Below are 20,370 nucleotides of genomic sequence, written 5' to 3'. Positions count from 1 at the left end.
GGCCCCTGACCTGGTTCTGGACGCCCAGCTGGTCCAGGAGACGGCCTACCTGGAGGACCGGCCCCTCCACCTGCTGACCTGCGCCAACGAGGAGAACTGCCTGTCCTCCTCGGCCGCCAGGATGAACTGGCCCTACGGACACCGCCGCCTCCTCCGCTTCTCCTCCGCGCATCATGAACATGGCCGCGCCGACTTCAGACCCAGAGCCACCAGAGAGAGCTGGACATGGCACCAGTGTCACAGGTGATTGATTGAATACTTTATTAACAGTTTTCAAAGACAAGCACATGGAAGTACAAAGACAAGCACAGGAAATTACAGTTCAATACAAGGTTTGTTAAGAGGATTTTAAACCCAAGAAAGCCTATGGCTTGTTTCTATTGGGGTCCTTTGTACTCAATTCATCGAAACATTTAACACATTGCGTATCCGGAGATTTTCGTTCCCACCCGCCGTCGCTCTAAATCTTCCCCTAATCTGCCCTTATCTCTGAGTGGAATGTCTTCTCTGGGCCACTCACACAGCTACCCTGTGTGTCTACAAACAGTTTAACGCGCGATCTTAAGGTATTTAGCGAGGTCTGTGGCGACTGTGAAAAAAACAACAATAAATCGCTGGCACTGGTGAGTACATTATGATATTAAACTCTGGCGTGGAATGTGTTAATGACAGACCAAATATACACTACTATGCAAAAACGTCATATTAACGGGTAGAAATCGAAAATAAAAATATGTACAGTAAACAGTTCGGGGTGGGGGGGGGGGGTGGAGCTCCCTCCTGGTGTTGAGATTGTGGACATCAGGTAAGAGCTTACTGTAGGGGCTCATGAGTTTTTGATGGTCCCCTGGTGGAGGGGAAATCACTTTTACTGCTTCACCCAGCAGATGGCTGCTCAGATGGCTCAAATGAGCACACAGGGTCGGGGGGGGAGGGTTAGGGGTTCAGTGTCTTGCTCAGGGACACTTCGATACGTACATGTAGACCGGCAAGCCGAGGGTCAAACCAGCGACCTTCCTATTCCCACACGACCTCTCTGCGCATGTCATTATAGATGACCTCTCTGCGCATGTCATTATAGATGACCTCTCTGCGCATGTCATTAAAGGTGAAAATAGCCGCTCCACCAGCTCATGATGCCACGCGTTTTGAGTGCCGGTAATTCAAGCATATTTTGTCACACCACACCATCGTACAATGGAGTATAAATCAGTCTTTATGTGGTTACATTATTTGACGTGTTATAATCTTGCAGTTAGCTTAGCTATACGGGTTTGATCCACCTCAGGGTTAATGTTGAACGTTGCCAGGTTTGATCCACCTCAGGGTTAATGTTGAACGTTGCCAGGTTTGATCCACCTCAGGGTTAATGTGAACGTTGCCAGGTTTGATCCACCTCAGGGTTAATGTTGAACGTTGCCAGGGTCTTGTGGTTGAAGCCGTGTCTAGTCTTAAGTGCTCTCGGGTGGAAGCTGTGGTTTTGGCTCGCAGTGGGTACAGGTGAGTGGTTGTGTGGTTTAGCAGAGTGGGGTGTGGGGGGGGGGGCTGCCCTAAATTAATATGACAAACACCTGTGCACTTGCACAAAACTTTATTGTACCAGGAGCGCTGCTGGCATAATTGCCTCCGTGTCGGATAAATTGAGTCACATTTGAATTTAATTAGAGTGAATTATTTCTAACGGGTAAGAAAACATGTTGAAGTGTAACCTCAGCTCCAGTGAGTGCAGTCGGTGGGTGTTAGACGAGGGGGATCGCAGCTCTAACGTTCAACATAGAGGCTCAAAACACAGAAAGAGCCTTTGTCTGCTGGACATTTCTGTCCATTAATCCATTAAGACCGGGAACGCATCTGTGACATTTTTAGATTTCTTTGGCTATTCAAAAAATATAAATATGTTTTTGAAAAATCATGAAAATGTGTGCAAATCTTTGAATATATATATTTTTTAAGCGAACATTTGTAACTCAAATCTTTGCTTCATGGGGGTCCCTGGAACAAAATATTTTGAGATGGGGTCCACGGCCAAATACATATCATTTTGGGGGTTCTTGACATGGGACCACTGATATAGCAACATTCGTTTTTCAGAAAACTGTTAGGATTTAGAAGACATAGAATCCACAGAAGCAAAGATTTGAGTCACAAATGTTTGCTTTAAAAATATATTCAAAGATTTGCACAAACTTTGACGATTTTTAAAAAAATGAGCAGATCTACAACCGCACTATGAGCTTGTAGATCTGCTATTTTCTGAACAGCCAAATAAATCTAAAAACATTGCATTCCCCCGGTCTTAATGGGTTAATCTGACATATAGATGACATTTTGTCCTCGGGTTCTGTCCGCTATTAACACATTCCGCTCTACCTCTCAGGAACTGTACAGTCTAATAGAAATCACAAAGCCTTAATAACAGAAATAGTCTAGGTAAGCTTAATTAATTGCAAAACATGACACCCCTTATTCAAAACAGATGGCGAATGCATTCTTCTCTTTATAGGGCCTACACAGGTAATAAAATTACCTGTGAGACCTTCATGAATTGAACCTCACAGTCAGCAGTCAGTCAGTCAGTCAGGTGAATTAGTTTCTCAGTCGGAGGCAGATTGGTTCTGTCGTCACCAGAGAAGAAGAAGGAGCCATTTTAGAAAGCCCACAAGTGGTGAGCTTGTGTGAGACACGGGGCCCAGTAAATGTTGAGACCGGGTGGCCCCCGAAAAAAACAGTGCTGTCATCTTTCCAGATTCATTAGCCGCCCGGTTAGCACGTGTCTGTGGAAATGACTGCGGAGCTGGTCCAGCTGCTAACAGGCCCTGGGTGTTATACAAAGGACACGGTACTAGGCCCACAGTCAGGCCCGCCTCAGTTAATCTCTTACAACAACACGTCAGAGTTATGTAGGTGTGTGAGTGTTTCAAAGGCCCCCATTCAACCCCGGGAGTGGGTAAACACGGCTGGGAACGGCGCGGCCCGGGTCAGGCGCTCAAACAGGCCTCTTTTTGAGAGGTGTTACCCTGACACCCCACGCTCATACGCTCATACGTTCTCTGAGTGAGGTCACTCCATAGGGAGCTAGTGTTCTATTAGCATATGAACGCATATACATGCGTACAGGAAAAAAGTATAAAAAAAAAACTACTGGACTAAGACCAAACTGACAGATTAACCACTTCATTGACTGGAGTCCCCCTGGTGTCTATACTAGGCCCCCCTCCTTTTTCTCTCTCACCAAATCTCTCGGAATTAGCCGATATACAAGCTCTGTGAGTTGTGAGCGTGACTATTTTCGCCGTTCTTTTTGATTGATTGATTGAATATTTTATTAGGCAAAAATGTTCGCCCTAGGGATTAGGGACAGCCCTAATAGACATGCACACACTGACATGAATGCACACACACACACACACACACACACACACACACACACACACAAACATGCACACGCGCACGTTCACACACCTCACACGTTGACCTCATCTGTGTTGTCCTCCAGGCACTACCACAGCATCGAGGTTTTCACACATTACGACCTGCTGACTCTGAACGGCACCAGGGTGGCAGAGGGACACAAGGCCAGCTTCTGCCTGGAGGACACCTACTGCCCCGAGGGTAAGTTCACCCACCTCCATTCATAAAACTACCCCCCACACACACACTATCTACTGCCCCGAGGGTAAGTTCACCCACCTCCATTCATAAAAGTACCCCCCACACACACACACACACTATCTACTGCCCCGAGGGTAAGTTCACCAGCACCATTCATACCCCCCCCCCCCCCCCCCCCCCGCTCACACACACTACTATCTCTGTTGCCATTGAAGGAGACGAATACCTGTCATTCACTCATAACCTTTGTAGATGTATAAAAGGCTCCGCTTTGGCATTAGCATCTGGTTTGCAGGACAATTTATTTTAGGGAGCCGCATAGAGTACCCATACAGTACCCATAGAGTACCCATACAGTACCCATACAGTACCCATACAGTACCCATAGAGTACCATAGAGTACCCATAGAGTACCCATACAGTACCCATAGAGTACCCATAGAGTACCCATACAGTACCCATACAGTACCCATAGAGTACCATAGAGTACCCATAGAGTACCCATACAGTACCCATAGAGTACCCATACAGTACCCATAGAGTACCCATAGAGTACCATAGAGTACCCATAGAGTACCATAGAGTACCCATAGAGTACCATAGAGTACCCATAGAGTACCATAGAGTACCCATAGAGTACCATAGAGTACCCATAAAGTACCCATACAGTACCCATAGAGTACCCATACAGTACCCATAGAGTACCCATAGAGTACCATAGAGTACCCATAGAGTACCATAGAGTACCATAGAGTACCCATAGAGTACCATAGAGTACCATAGAGTACCCATAGAGTACCATAGAGTACCATAGAGTACCATAGAGTACCATAGAGTACCCATACAGCATCTAGTGCCGCTCAGGAAGCTGAAGTGTCTGCAGTTTAGGGCGAGGAATGTCAGGCATAAAAGTTTGAAATCCTCCATAACGTGGATTGATCGTCCTCTGTGTGTGTGTGTGTGTGTGTGTGTGTGTGTGTGTGTGTGTGTGTGTGTGTGTGTGTGTGTGTGTGTGTGTGTGTGTGTCTAGGTCTTCAGAAGCGTTTCTCCTGCTACAACATGGGAGACCAGGGCATCTCTGTGGGCTGCTGGGACACGTATCGCCATGACATCGACTGCCAGTGGGTGGACGTGACAGACGTGAAGCCAGGGGACTACATCTTCCAGGTCAGAGGGCATTTCCTTACCACTCACTCATTTCAAACTATAGCAGCCAGTCATCACACATGAGTTTGACTGAATAGCAGTAAAGTCTGGATTAGAATTATTTGCACTCGGGTGACGTGTGCCCAAAATTGCCCGATCTACAAGCTCACTACACATCGCGATACGACGCGTTGTGAGCTGGTAGATCGGCTATTTTCATACACGGACAACGGCCATCAGAGCCATCATGTAAACGTAAAAACACAAATAAATGACAAAGGCAGGGATACACTGGTCGCTTCACGCGACACCCCGGTGTGGTGTCAGTATTTTTTTCACACGCACGCACAGGTACGGTACGGTACGGATGTGCACGTGCGTCCATGCTAGAACGCGCCCCCCTTGATCCACGTGCCCAAATGGTTACTTTGCATAACAGGTTTACAAGTGAGAGTGCAAATGCATCCTTACTCCTCGCATCTAGGCTACACGGGTAGCAACACAGCATTGTAGCTTCAGTATCCTATCTGTATATACATCTATAGGCTACACGGGTAGCAACACAGCATTGTAGCTTCAGTATCCTATCTGTATATACATCTATAGGCTACACGGGTAGCAACACAGCATTGTAGCTTCAGTATCCTATCTGTATATACATCTATAGGCTACACGGGTAGCAACACAGCATTGTGGCTTCAGTATCCTATCTGTATATACATCTATAGGCTACACGGGTAGCAACACAGCATTGTGGCTTCAGTATCCTATCTGTATATACATCTATAGGCTACATGGGTAGCAACACAGCATTGTGGCTTCAGTATCCTATCTGTATATACATCTATAGGCTACATGGGTAGCAACACAGCATTGTGGCTTCAGTATCCTATCTATACATCTATAGGCTACATGGGTAGCATTGTGGCTTCAGTATCCTATCTGTATATACATCTATAGGCTACATGGGTAGCATTGTGGCTTCAGTATCCTATCTGTATATACATCTATAGGCTACATGGGTAGCAACACAGCATTGTGGCTTCAGTATCCTATCTGTATATACATCTATAGGCTACATGGGTAGCATTGTGGCTTCAGTATCCTTTCTGTATATACATCTATAGGCTACATGGGTAGCATTGTGGCTTCAGTATCCTATCTGTATATACATCTATAGGCTACATGGGTAGCAACACAGCATTGTGGCTTCAGTATCCTATCTGTATATACATCTATAGGCTACATGGGTAGCATTGTGGCTTCAGTATCCTATCTGTATATACATCTATAGGCTACATGGGTAGCAACACAGCATTGTGGCTTCAGTATCCTATCTGTATATACATCTATAGGCTACACGGGTAGCAACACAGCATTGTGGCTTCAGTATCCTATCTGTATATACATCTATAGGCTACATGGGTAGCAACACAGCATTGTGGCTTCAGTATCCTATCTGTATATACATCTATAGGCTACACGGGTAGCAACACAGCATTGTGGCTTCAGTATCCTGCACGCAGCAATGCCTCAGCCTGGTCAGTCACCGTCCAAGAAGAGAAAGATACTCGTTCAAAGCAAACTTTTAGTTTCAGCTCCTATAATTCAAGGCAATCCTTTAGAAGATTTGCAAAGACTAAAACTAAGCTAAAAACCTATACAAACATGTATCCTATTATGTATACACATGCTGTGTGCATGCGTGTGCTTGACGATATTAAAATAACGTTCCGCCAATAAAAAACAATCACCATTATAGCTACACCCCTGGACAAAGGCATTCATTACCTCCCCTATAGCTTGGAGGCCCCTTCTTTACTGGCCTGGTTTATTTATACAGCATAAAAATGGGTCCATTTTTACGCGCTCTGTGTTAAATGAACACTTAGGTTTTCACAGGGTAGTGCTTGAGTGTATCTTAGTCCAACACCCAGAATCTCCTCTCACTATATTCCCATCGGTCCCCCACCCCCCCCCACCCTGTCATTACCATGTCCTGTTGTCAACCAGTCGTGTCACTGTGGGCAACAACTCCAGCCCACATCAAAGCCTCCGTCCCCCGTTATCCCCCCATTGGCTGCTTGAAAACTACTAATCCCAGCATGCCGCAGTACGGAGCGAGTTCTCAGATCTCAGCACGCTGCCAATTACCTCCCAGCCACTAGAGACAGGCTCCAGTGTAACTGGCTGTGTGTTAATTACTGCTGCTGCTACCTTAATACCAATCTGCACCTCCGCTAAACTACACTTGTAGTAGTGTGAGACGCAGTGTCATATAATTTCCCTGTGCGCGCGCTTGCGCACACACACACACACACACACACACACACACACACACACACACACACACACACACACACACACACACCAATGGTGAAACTTTAGCTACTTTGTAGATTTGTATTATTATTACAAAACATACATTAACCACTTCAGCCCTATATACATTACGGCCATTGGAAAATAGATCCATTGGAAAACAGATCCACAAGCTCACAATGCGTCGCAATGCGATGCATTGTGAGCTTGTAGATCTGCTATTTTCAAAAGATTTTTATACATTTTGAAAACTTGTGAAATGGGACATTCTGCATAATGAGTACTTTCTACTTTTGGTACTTTAAGTACATTTTGATACCAATACTTTTGTACACACACACACACACACACACACACACACACACACACACACACACACACACACACACACACACACACACACACACACACACAGTGTATTTTCAGCGCTCTGAAAAAGGCATAATTATAAGGTGGCAGCATGCCACAGTTATGCACTGTGTAGGCGGACAGCGGGGAGGAAGAGAAGAAGAAGGGAGGGAGAAGAAGAGAGAAAGAGATGAATGGAGAGACTAGAGAGAGAAATGTGAAGAAGGAAGCGCTGAGGTCAGGAGGTCTGCGTGAAAAGAGAACACCAAGCACCACAGAGAAGAAGATATAGTGACTTTAGAGACAGAAGGAGAAAGAAAAAGAGAGCGGCAGAGTGACTGGGCCTTGATCACCAAGGATGCAGTACTGGAAAACACATCAGGGGGTCCGGGACCCCTAGGGGGTCCTCAGAGTTACTACAGTCAGGGGGTCCGGGACCCCTAGGGGGTCCTCAGAGTTACTACAGGGGGTCCACCAAATCTTTGTGATAGGAACTTTTTTCACATTAACCACTTGAACACTAGCATCACTATTCTTGAGGGCCATTTGCCGAAAATAGCAGATCTACAAGCTCACAACGCCTCGCCCTTGTGAGCGTGAGCTTGTAGATCTGCTATTTTTGACAAAGAGATTTGGTGTACAGGGAACAAAGGAGTTTTGAGGGTTTAAGTGGATAAATGTCTGTAAATGCACAGTAACATTAAGTGATCATAGTGCTGTCCAACAAGTCTATGAAGCCGTCCGCCAAATCAATGAAAAGGTTTCATCTGCAGCACAATTTTATACAGTGAGGGGGCCCTGCTTCATCTCTCTCTACAGTATCTACCTCTACCTCTCTCTCTCTCTCTCTCTCTCTCTCTCTCTCTCTCTCTCTCTCTCTCTCTCTGGCTGTGTTCTTTCATGTAATGTATCTAGTAAAGTGAGGGATGATGTCTCCACTTTTCTCATCCAGGGCTTTAAAGGAAAGTTCCTGCAAGCTGTTGCCCTTGAACCACCCAGAGCTAATGAAACACACCAATTACCTCCAATTAACCACGGCCTCCCCCTTAGTCAAACAACCCCCCACACCCCCCTCCATTAGAAACGGCTAATTTGCCACCAAGGAATTTTCTCCTGCCCTGTTTTTATTTTTACAGCCACTTTCTCACTGAGTAACATTCCATCATCTTGCAACAGGCTCTCTCTCTCTCTCTCTCTCTCTCTCTCTCTCTCTCTCTCTCTCTCTCTCTCTCTCTCTCTCTCTCTCTCTCTCACACTCAACGTCCCAACATTGTAATTTACCCAGAAAAAAATGAGACCATATTTTTTTCATACGTTTGTTTTTCAAAGTTACTCCTTTTTTTAGTTGTAATTTGCCTTGTGCTCCCTCTCTGTAGCTGTTTGTAACCTTTACTTAAAGTGGGTGTAGTCGTTTACAGAGGCAGCCATTAGAGTAAATGGCCTCTCAGTATTATCACCAGACCGGATTAACACAATTGGTTGTATCAGCAGGTTTTTATGGAACTTTGCTACTGCAAATAACAGACTATTAGTACAATGTTGAATGGCACACACAGGGGCTCAGAATAGGAGGCCATTTTCAGACACACAAACACGCTTAAGTGCAACTATGCTTCAGCGCTAGTCCTCAATTTCAGTCAAATCGCTCCTTATTATCGCATACCTGTGTTGGTGCAACGTGCGGAGCAAATGTGTAGCAACCAGAACCTCTCCATAATCAGGGTTTGGAGACGGCTGTTGACGGCTTGCAGTGGTGGAAAGTAACTAAGTACATTTACTCAAGTACTGTACTTAAGTACAATGTTGAGGTATTTGTACTTTACTTGAGTATTCCCAATATCCAATACTTTTGCTTCTACTGCACTACATCTCAGAGGCAAATATTGGACTACTCCACTACAATTATTTGAAAACTTTAGTTACTAGTTACTTTGTAGATTCTGATTATTATTACAAAACATACATTAACCACTTCAGCCCTAAATACATTTCGGCCATTTGAAAATAGCCGATCTACAAGCTCACAATGCGTCGCGATGCGACGCATTGTGAGCTTGTAGATCTGCTATTTTCAAAATATTTTTAGACATTTGAAAACTTGAAATGGGACATTCTGCATAATGAGTACATATTGATACCAATACTTTTGTACTTTTACTGAAGTACATTTTGAATTCCGGACTTTTACTTGTAACAGAGTATTTCTACTAAAATGTGAGTACTTTTTCCACCACTGACAGCTTGAACTCCACGACCCCCAGGTTCTAAGAATTGCGTAATAACCCCCGCTAGCTGTGAGTTGTCATTTTCTCCTGTGTGGGAGAGACAGTGACTTTGTGTGAGCTGTTACACAAGTTCCCACAGAAGTTATAAAACAGTTTATGAAGGGCTTATTTAACTCAAACAAGTTGCAGTGAATTGCATGCAGTTGTCTTTCCCGAGGGCCAACAGTATGGTTAGACATCAGTGATTCTCAGCCAGTATTGATTTCGTCGACTAAAACTATAATGAAAAATGTTCGTCGACCTTTTATCACTGACGAAAAAATAAATAAAAACAAAACAAAAACTAGACTAAAATGTTAGTGAGGGACTAGTGGAGAAGAGATCCAGTAGAACTAAAAGACAAGTCGTTTTATGTTTGGTTGCGCTCAGGTGTTGCGCTCTGAAAACAAGTCTCTCCAAGCTCACTACGCGTCGTGCTGTGACGCGTTGTGAGCTTGTAGATCGGCTATTTTCAACATGCACCCAAGTGTAAAAGTAGCCATTACGACACCATCAACGCCCCGACAAAATACATTTTAGTCGACTAAATCAACTGTAGATTTAGTCGACTATAATTTTATGTTATTTAGTGGTTTAGTTTTATATGACTAAAACTAAATCACATTTTATTCAAAAGACTATGACTAAAACTGAATTAAAGAATTTGCTGTCAAAATCAACACTATTCTCAGCCCTGTTCATTTTGAGGACCCCCACTAGTTTGGCCACGGACCCCCATTTGATATGATGTTTTTAATCTGATGGGATCCCCAATCTCTACTGTAAAATCTTCAGGGTAAATTAAACTCCCGGAGTGTACAAATGGATCCAGAACGGGTCCATTTGGTTTAATTTGTACACTCAGAGTTACAGACCCTTAAAGTAATACAAGGCAGGTCCACAAATAACGTTTTAGCAACCTCTGCTCGTCACTCCCGTCATTGCAGGCCTGTAGTGGATGCCTGCATTCCCAGAATTCCATTTGTTTTCACCGGAAGACGGAAGCGTTTCAAAAAGTGTTCTTTTAATTGTTTTATACGATCTGTGGATCATTTCTCTTAGCCAGTGGAGCATTAGTTATCGTGTGCTGTGTTTTCTTTTGCTGTTGTTTTTCAATCTTCAAATCCTATAATGTATTAAAAACAGCGTGAGATTCCTTTTTGCTATTAGCGCAGTAGTTCCTGGTGAAACAGGAAACCGGTGCGGTAGTTCCTGGCCAAACAGGAAACCGGTGCGGTAGTTCCTGGCCAATCATTTTCGCAGGAAACACGTCCCCGTCCACTTTCAATTTGAAATATGTTTATAAAAGGCTTTCGGGGGTGAAATTCATGGAGTGGGTGTTGTGAAACATTTGCCACTCACAAAAGATATTCAATTTAACTTTAGTTTTTGTTTTAAAGTTACCTAGTATTACTTTAAGGATCTTTGCGTTCCTAACTCTCAATAATTTAGCTGGGGACCCTCCGAAACCCCCTCAAGGACCCCCCCCCTGAGTGCCCACAGACCCCCACGTTGAGAATCAGTGTTATACAGTACAGTACATTTCCATCAGAGAGAACAGGCTGTATTTATCTTTACACAATAAGGACGTACTGTATGGAAAAGACATCCAGTGTTTTTATGGACATAAACGAGATGGACAATAAAAACAATACCAGCCCACGAGTGCCTTTTAATAACAGTCCCTCTGTGTGTGTGTGTGTGTGTGTGTGTGTGTGTGTGTGTGTGTGTGTGTGTGTGTGTGTGTGTGTGTGTGTGTGTGTGTGTGTGTGTGTGTGTGTGTGTGTGTGTGTGTGTGTGTGTGTGTGTGTGTGGACAGAGGATAATACAGTATTATTCCTGTTCTCTCCTCGCGTCTGGCCAGCTGGAGATATTGGATGGAGGGGAGAACAATAAAATGATAACCCCCCCCCCCCCCCCCCCCACCCCCACAGTAAACCAGTCTTGTGGTGGGGATGAAGTAAGCGGCTGAAAGTCAGAAGGTCACACAACTGTAATCAGTGGTGTAAAGTAACCAAGTACATTTACTCAAGTACTTATACTTATACTCCACTACAATTATTTGAAGACTTTAGTTACTAGTTACTTTGCGGATATAAATTATTATATTATAAAACATACATTAACCACTTCAGCCCTATTTCATACCTAGGCTATTTGAAAATAGTAGATCTACAAGCTCGTGTTGTGAGCTTGTAGATCGGCTATTTTCAAACGTGTTAGTACTTTTGCTTTTGGTACTTTAAATATATTTTGAAGCCAATACCTTTTGTACGTTTACTCAAGTAACATTTTTGAACACAAGGCCTTTTACTTCTAACAAAATATTTGTATTGCTACTTTTACTCAAGTACAATATCTTAGTACCTTTTCCACCACTGGTCGTAACCCCGCCCCCCCCCCACAGTAAACCAGTGTTGTGGTGGTGGATGAGGTAAAGTCAGAAGGTCACAACATCTGTAATGACTTATAAACCATGATGAGCGTTTGGTCTGCTAGTATAACATGTGTTAAAATGAAGGTCATACGTGTGATTGGTCTGCTAGTATAACATGTGTTAAAATGAAGGTCATACGTGTGATTGGTCTGCTAGTATAACGTGTGTTAACATGAAGGCTCATGGATTAAAGTTCTCAGTCGCCAAGACTGATTTCAGTCATTTGGATTCCATGGAAGCCAGCTTGTCTTCTATGGAAGCATGTTGCGCAGTAAAAATAGCCGATCTACAAGCTCTCAATGCGTCTGCGACGCATTGAGAGCTTGTAGAAAGGCTATTTTCGGTTATTTTAAGATTAGAGCATTTGAAGTGGTCAAACTAGCAATATGTTCAGAAGCATCTTCCATAATATCTTAATCGTCTCGGATATTTAATATAAAAGCAACGGTTAAAGCCTGAATCTGTGAATTTGTGTTTTTGAACCCGTTGGCAGTATGTAGAACAGCAGGACCAACATTACTAAAGCATCCTCATTTTTTACATTGTGTTCATCGTTTAGGAATTGGCGCTAGTGTGTGTGTGTGTGGGGGGGGGGGGTCCTTTCACACTGTTTCACAAATCGCACATTAGGTTTTTCAGTCGTGAGATAAAATTGTGCTTTAATCCATGCATGAAGGTCATACGTGTGATTGGTCTGCTAGTATAACGTGTGTTAACATGAAGGTCATACGTGTGATGTCATTGCAGGTGGAGGTGAACCCTTCGCTGGACATGGCCGAGTCGGACTTCATGAACAACGTCATGCGCTGTCGATGCAAGTACGACGGGCAGAGAGCGTACATGTACGGATGTCACGCAGGTGAGGAAAACGTGCATGTCGTGCTCTCAGTTTTTTTGCTAATAGGATATTTTGTTGAGGTATTTGGCATGTGTTGGTAATACTAATAGAAAGTACGATATATCCAAAACCGTCATATCTTGCACACTTAAAAGTGCAGATGCTGTGTGGACTAAATAATACATATAATAATACAGCAAGACGCCTTTGTGCACTGGTGAAGTAGTGAGGTTGAGGCAACAATGCTTCATTTACAAGTTAAGCTGTAAATGATTATTGTTGATGTTTCCAGCTGCATGCTCATTATAAAACATAACAATAGGTATGCTCTAATTGAGCTGTGATGCAACGCTCCGTTGTACACAGGCTTCCATCCAAACTTTAAAAAAAATCTTCACCTTTTAAATGCGTTTTTTACAAATCATATATCGGTTCTGGACCGACTAGACGTCGGGACGCGTGTGGCGAATTTGAAGTTGGTCGGGCGGTTCTCGACAGCGGTGTCATGGGGGCCACACGGAGTACCACGGTGTTCCACCGCTAAATCTTTCATGTGCACCCACAAGGTACGGTGCACGTGCGTGGGGGGGCTAGAACGCGCCCACAGGAAGCAACACAGCATTATGGCTTCAGATCTGCTGTGGTATCCTGTCTACACGCAACCACAATGCCTCCACCAAAGTGCATGCGCGCGCATGCATGTGACATCATTAAAATACCGTGAACCACAGACGTATACATACAGAGACATGAACCACAGACGTATACATACAGAGATACCTGAACCACAGACGTATACATACAGAGATACCTGAACCACAGACGTATACATACAGAGATACCTGAACCACAGACGTGTATATATACAGAGATAGGTGAACCACAGACGTGTATATATACAGAGATTCCGTGCATTTATTGTAAGTTTGGGTTTAAGTGGCTTCATCCACGTATGTTGTTGTCTTCCTGTAGGAGATGCATACAGTGCAGAGGTTGAAGATCTGTTTGAACACCAGAGGCAAATCACCAACAACTTTGTGTAGCCCGTCTCAAGGGCCCCAGAAGGAAGCCCCCCCACACCCAACGGGGGGTCCAAAAGACTGCTCAGGGTGGGTTGTGGGTGTCTTTGTGGATGCCCCACGGTCTCCGGACCTCAGGGACCCACAGAACTCAGAAAATGGCAACCTGTCCATCTCCTTGGCTGATGTGGAACTACGAGTACCCACAATGCATCACACATCACAAGAGGACGCCATTGCAGAGACCCCCATTCTCAACTTGAACAGCCGAATGACACCCAGAGTGGAACAGAGGGGTCACACGGCCCTGAGACACATTCTATTCGACAAGCAAATGACACCCAACAGTGGAACAGGCATCACATGGCCTGAAACACATTCTATTCTACAAGCAAATGGATATCCATTCAAACAATGATGTTCACTTGTGAAGGTGAACTACTCTGCAACTAACTTATCTATTCAAAATGTCTATACGTATGAATGACATTAACCACATGACCCCTAGTGCAGTGCTTCTCAAACATCTTCACGCCAGGGACCCCCAGAACCAAAGATTTGTGTTAAAATGTTTGGTAATGTTCATGATTTTAGAAAAAATACCCTAACCCTATATTTGCCATTTTTGAATAGCCAAAGCATAAAAGGTTAAAGTGGTTAAATGATTGTGATGCTATATCAACACATTTTGCTGGGGACCCCCTGGAACCTCACCAGGGACCCCTGGGGGTCCTCGAACCCCACTTTGAGAACCAATGCTTTAGTGCCCCAATTCTGGGTTCAAACATTCAGTGAAAAATAGCAGATCTACAAGCTCACAACAGGTTGCGTTGCGACTGTTTGTGAGCTTATACTTTGGCTATTTTTGCGGAAGAGATTTTGGTGTAATGAGGGGAAAAAAGGAACGGACCAAGTAAAGATCCCTGGGGGACCCCCGTCAACAAAGTATATAGGGTTTAAGTGTTAATGTCATTACAGGTCATCTTTACAAAGACGAAGGGAGAAACCTAGATGGAGAGGACTGGAAAACATGAAAATCAGAAAAAAAGAATACGAGTATTTTGAGTTGAATTGTATTTCGTAGTAAAACAGCTGATGCATGGGTGGCTTAAGATCATTGTAATTGGCTCATTTCTTGGTATCATTATTTACCTTCCTGGAACTATATTTATGGATGATGGCGACTTCTACATTACTTCAATATTGGTGCTCTTAATTGATATTGTATACTTTAACCTCACTACATTTCCATTGAACAGTGTTGTATAATGCATAGTTTTTACAATTGATTAGGTATTTTATTAATGCTTCAGTGTTTGTGTTAACAGAATCAATTTACAAACTTGCCGTCTTGAGTTTATGTTAGAAATGGTAAAATTATTATTATTATTATATATTTTTTATGGAATGAAGCACTTTATCTTTTGAATATCAGTATTCCACATTTTGGCCATCCCCCGTTTTAAAATTTGACTTTTAGTTTTTTTTTTTTACTCTTTGACTAATTGAAATCCAAAGCTTGTGCCACATAATTATGCAATGTACTATTTATGCTGAAAATTAATTTATTCATGGGTTTTATTTTATGACATGACTCAACAATGAGCTCAACAGAGCTAGCTAGCTAGTCTTTAACTTCAAATTATAATATTCGGTATGCTTTAACAATTTCGTCTACCTTGTAAAAAATAGTTTAGCTGGTGATAAAAAACTATTACTATATTACATTAGAAATTAGACATTTTTGAACATTCCCATGATGCAACTGATTTAATTTATTGTAGAAGTGCTGAAACGACTGTATTCAGTAGTTCAGCCCTGCTGATGGGAGTGAGAGCTGGCCTGGCAAAGCCACGGTACTGTGGTAGCAGGCAGGGTTTGAGAGCATATAAAAAGCCTTTTAATTACGCCTGGTTGGGTTAGGCTTAAGGTTATGGTTAAGGTTAGGGCTATAGAGCATAGAGCTGTGTAAAGAAACACTGTGGGACTTTTTACACATGGGGACATGTGTGTAAAGAGGGAATGAATGGGGAGTTGATACGGGTAAAGAGAGAGAGAGAGAGAGAAATTCATTTATAAAGGAAGACAGAACGGAGGAGAGGAAAAGCTTGTGCAAGAGAGACAAAGCAGGTCGGTGAAAGAAAAGAGAGAGAGAGAGAGAAAGAGAACATTTTGTGCAGACTTAGCCTAACGTGAGTTTTTACTGGCCCGAGAGCGGCCTCTCTTCAGGCAGTTCTATGGAGAGACCGCAAGCTGGCATTTTAAGCTCCTTAAGAGAACAACATGTTTGTCTGGGAGGAGAAGAAGAAGAAAAAAGAGACCAAAACGGTTAAGATTCACGATTCGAGCGCAGTAAACAGACGCTCTGTTTTCGTTTAACCCTGGCCTGCTTGAACAACGTACTGCAGCCATCCCACCACTTCAGCTGAATCAGTAGCTTTCTGTATACGGACGGCCTCACTCTAAACACTGACGTAACTCTATACCTAGTTTACTGCCAGGGTCACTGTTTGTGTCAACGCTCGTCTGAATCATGTGTTCAGTCTATTAGTGCCTTTGATGTGTTTAGCTCATTGTCCTCAGCGGTCACACCTGTTTAATGGACAGTTTCCAGGACACAGTCAAGTCACCCATAAAGACAAGGGTAGACGTAATGAATTCCTTTTTAGCAGATACTCTCAGGATCATTGGGTTCCTCTAACATTTTGGAGACAAACTATTGTAGACATTCTAAAAACAAATCTACTTTCACAACTGCAGCGCCGCCATGTGTTTTACCCATTAAGGCCTGAGACCCATTCTACAAATGTAAAACAGTTTTCTGAAAATACTTATGTTTCTATCTTATGTTTCTATATCAGTGGTGCTCAAACTTTTTAATGTCAAGGACCCCCAAAATGATATGTATTTGACTGCGGACCCCCATCTCAAAATATATTGTTCCAGGGACCCCCAGAAGCAAAGTTTTGAGTTTCAAATGTTCACTTTCAAAATATATATATTCAAAGATTTGCACAAAATGTCACGATTTTAAAAAAATAGTCAGATATGAGCTTGTATATCTGCTATTTTTTAATAGCCAAAGAAATCTAAAATGACACAGAGATGCGTTCCTGGTTTTAATGGGTAAAAAGAGTGGTGTGTCCCCTCACAAGCTGTCCTCAAAAATTCAATCAGCTCCATCACCAAATAAAAGCTGTATAGGTACGACGGAGCTAGGAAGTATTTAATGACGTGGTGTTTTATTTTTTATTTTCTATTTGTTTTTGTGCTTGTGTACAGTTGCCGTTGACATTATTAACATCGTCTGTTCTATGTTATTTAATTTTGTATGCCATTCCATAGCTCATAGAGTAAACTCATATATATCTGGTTTATAATCATAACACTCATCACAAACTAAATACTGTATGAGTATCCACGCTGTGTAGGAATACATACAGCGCTGTGATACCACTCAACATGTCCAGTTTATAGATGACCAGTTATCCTCTTATGCCTGAGCTGAGAGTGTGAGCTACATGGTGCTTTATCTACAGTATGAATCATTATTCATAACACAAGCTGTGCTCTCAGGGACAATGACCTCCTGTTAAACACTACAAATATAATATATGTGTAATGTGATTTGGCTTTGCTTTTTACTACTTACCCACATTATGATACAGGATGATCTGATTAACACCCGTTACCCGTACTGACATAATCTGTGTTTGCATGCTTCATGCTGATATGTAATTTATATGAACTATGTGACTTAAATATGTGACATTTTGCCTTGGGGATAATAAGGATAACTGTGTGGCTTGATGCTGGTTAATAAGCTGGCGTCGGAGTTGTTAGTTGAAGACCTGAATCACACTCCATTCATTCATTCATCATTACTGTGAATCAATAAAATGTCATCATCACATGCATAGGTGTCGTCTGTTTCCTGAGTGACATTAACACAGGATTTTGCTATGTAGAACGTTGGTTCTCAAAGTGGGGTCCGGGGACCCCCAGGGGTACTTGAGGGGGTTCCAGGGGGTCCCCAGCTAAATGATGGACGGGTTCCATTTGTACACTCTCAGAGTTAAATTAACATAGATTTTACAATAGAAATTGGGGTCCCAGAGATACAAATGCCATTAAATGGGGGTCCGTAGCCTAAAGCATGTCAAACTGGGGGTCCTTGAAATTAAAATGGTTGAGAATCACTGCTATAGAGCCGTAAAAATCTTCTCTTATGGGGGTCCCTGGCTTATCTTTTCAAATGGGGGGTCCGCGGGCTAATAAGTGTCAATTTGGGGGTCCTTGACATGAAAAAGTTTGAGAACCCCTGATGTAGAATATCTTAAAATGAGACTCTGAAAGGCCCGCTATAGTAACACCCAACCAGAACAAAGATATTGTCATCCTTTAAGTTAGATAAGAGGATAGAAGATATACACCTTTAATGATGATCCCTGGGGGGGAAATTCAGGTGTCATAGTAACAATGGCATTAGAAGGATAGTTCACCCCCAAAATGACTTTTTTATTCACCCCATGGAGACTTGAATTCATGGATATGTTTGTGACACTGCCGCATAAATGTGTGAAATAATGTATTTCCTGTCCAGGTATGATGAGTATTGAAAGAAAAAGATACACAAGAAACATAACATACTTGGTGATAACCGGGGAATATATTGGTTAAAATATGGTTGAATTTTTAACATATAAAGGTAGTGTACAGGGAACAAAATGTTTTGTGTAAGGTGATTATAGCCATTATGATTCATTTTCTGTTGACATGGTTCACTCATAGGGGGCGCTGTGGGGAAAAAGCAGCACAGGTAGCAAAATTTCCACAGGAAGTGAGGTATCAGGAACAGCTATAAAGGTACAGGAAGTGAGGCGGGCGAGGGGGGCCATTTTAGGTATTCAAAATAGTGTTTGGTGGTGTTTGAGAGAGAGACTCTTATAATTCTAAACTAAACCAAAATCAGGAATTGATAAACCAGTGAGTAGTGTGGCCGGAGAACTTTGGGATCTGGAAGGAGAGAAGTTTGGTGGAGGAACATTTCTGAGGGTTTAGCTCTGAAGACAGTCAGAGCTTTTGGACAATGGAACCCATGTGGCCTCCTGACTTGAAGATTGGGTGAGGAACAGACTTTTTAATGTAACGCATTGCCTTTTCATTTGATGACTTTGGAATTTACTCGATTTTCAACAGTTGTGTTTTCCTCTTTGGGCTGCAATACTGTTTGTTTACAATATAAAGAATTACTGCCGCAGGTACAGGACCTTTATTTCTTTAATATAACTCGGACATACAACTTTATGGTTCTGATTGTTTTACAGTAGCATGGTCAGTATGATGGTCAGTGGATGGATCTTGTTTAGTCGATACACTTATTTGTTTTAGCTCATGCTCATTTGATTTTGCTATTTTCTCTCATCTGTTTAAGAAAGTAGGTAACTGATATATTGATATATTTTACCTTAGCGCTAGGTATACTCTTGGTTGCTTGTTTTTGCAGAAAATGCACTTAAGACTTCTGGTGATTAGTAGTTTTCGTTCCCTACCTATGTTGAATGCACTTATTGTAAGTCGCTTTGGATAAAAGCGTCTGCTAAATGACTGTAATGTAATGTCAGTATCATGTCAGTATCATGTCAGTATCATGGTCAGTATCATGGTCAGTATCATGTCACTAACATGTCAGTATCATGTCAGTATCATGTCAGTATCATGGTCAGTATCATGTCAGTATTATGGTCAGTATCATGTCAGTATCATGTCAGTATCATGGTCAGTATCATGTCACTAACATGTCAGTATCATGTCAGTATCATGTCAGTATCATGTCAGTATCATGGTCAGTATCATGTCAGTATCATGTCAGTATCATGTCAGTATCATGTCAGTATCATGGTCAGTATCATGTCAGTATCATGTCAGTATTATGGTCAGTATCATGGTCAGTATCATGTCAGTATCATGGTCAGTATCATGTCAGTATCATGTCAGTATCATGTCAGTATCATGTCAGTACCATGTCAGTATCATGGTCAGTATCATGTCAGTATCATGTCAGTATCATGTCAGTATCATGTCAGTATCATGGTCAGTATCATGTCAGTATCATGTCAGTATTATGGTCAGTATTATGGTCAGTATCATGTCAGTATCATGTCAGTATCATGGTCAGTATCATGTCAGTATCATGTCAGTATCATGTCAGTATCATGGTCAGTATCATGGTCAGTATCATGGTCAGTATCATGTCAGTATCATGGTCAGTATCATGTCAGTATCATGGTCAGTATCATGGTCAGTATCATGTCAGTATCATGTCAGTATCATGGTCAGTATCATGGTCAGTATCATGTCAGTATCATGGTCAGTATCATGTCA

The 20,370-nt window shown here is 42.5% G+C and overlaps 1 protein-coding gene across 1 annotated transcript in view; it reads left to right on the top strand.

Annotated features, from left to right (window-relative positions):
- The window catches only part of loxl4 (lysyl oxidase-like 4), a 48,756-nt gene extending 30,857 nt beyond the window's left edge, over window positions 1-17,899 (top strand). Inside the window, exons 11-15 of the mRNA XM_084077221.1 lie at window positions 1-243; window positions 3,497-3,612; window positions 4,643-4,779; window positions 12,877-12,988; window positions 13,940-17,899. The exon at window positions 1-243 is cut by the window's left edge and continues 1 nt beyond it. Of these exons, the coding sequence (XP_083933347.1) occupies window positions 1-243; window positions 3,497-3,612; window positions 4,643-4,779; window positions 12,877-12,988; window positions 13,940-14,010 (679 nt within the window). The 3' untranslated portion in view covers window positions 14,011-17,899. The remainder of the gene's footprint in view (window positions 244-3,496; window positions 3,613-4,642; window positions 4,780-12,876; window positions 12,989-13,939) is intronic.
- The last annotated feature ends 2,471 nt before the right edge of the window (window positions 17,900-20,370 follow it).

This window comes from Gymnoscopelus microlampas (genome assembly GCF_963454915.1).
Source record: "Gymnoscopelus microlampas genome assembly, chromosome: 13".
Taxonomy (NCBI): domain Eukaryota; kingdom Metazoa; phylum Chordata; class Actinopteri; order Myctophiformes; family Myctophidae; genus Gymnoscopelus; species Gymnoscopelus microlampas.
This window is presented reverse-complemented; position numbering and strand designations above follow the sequence as displayed.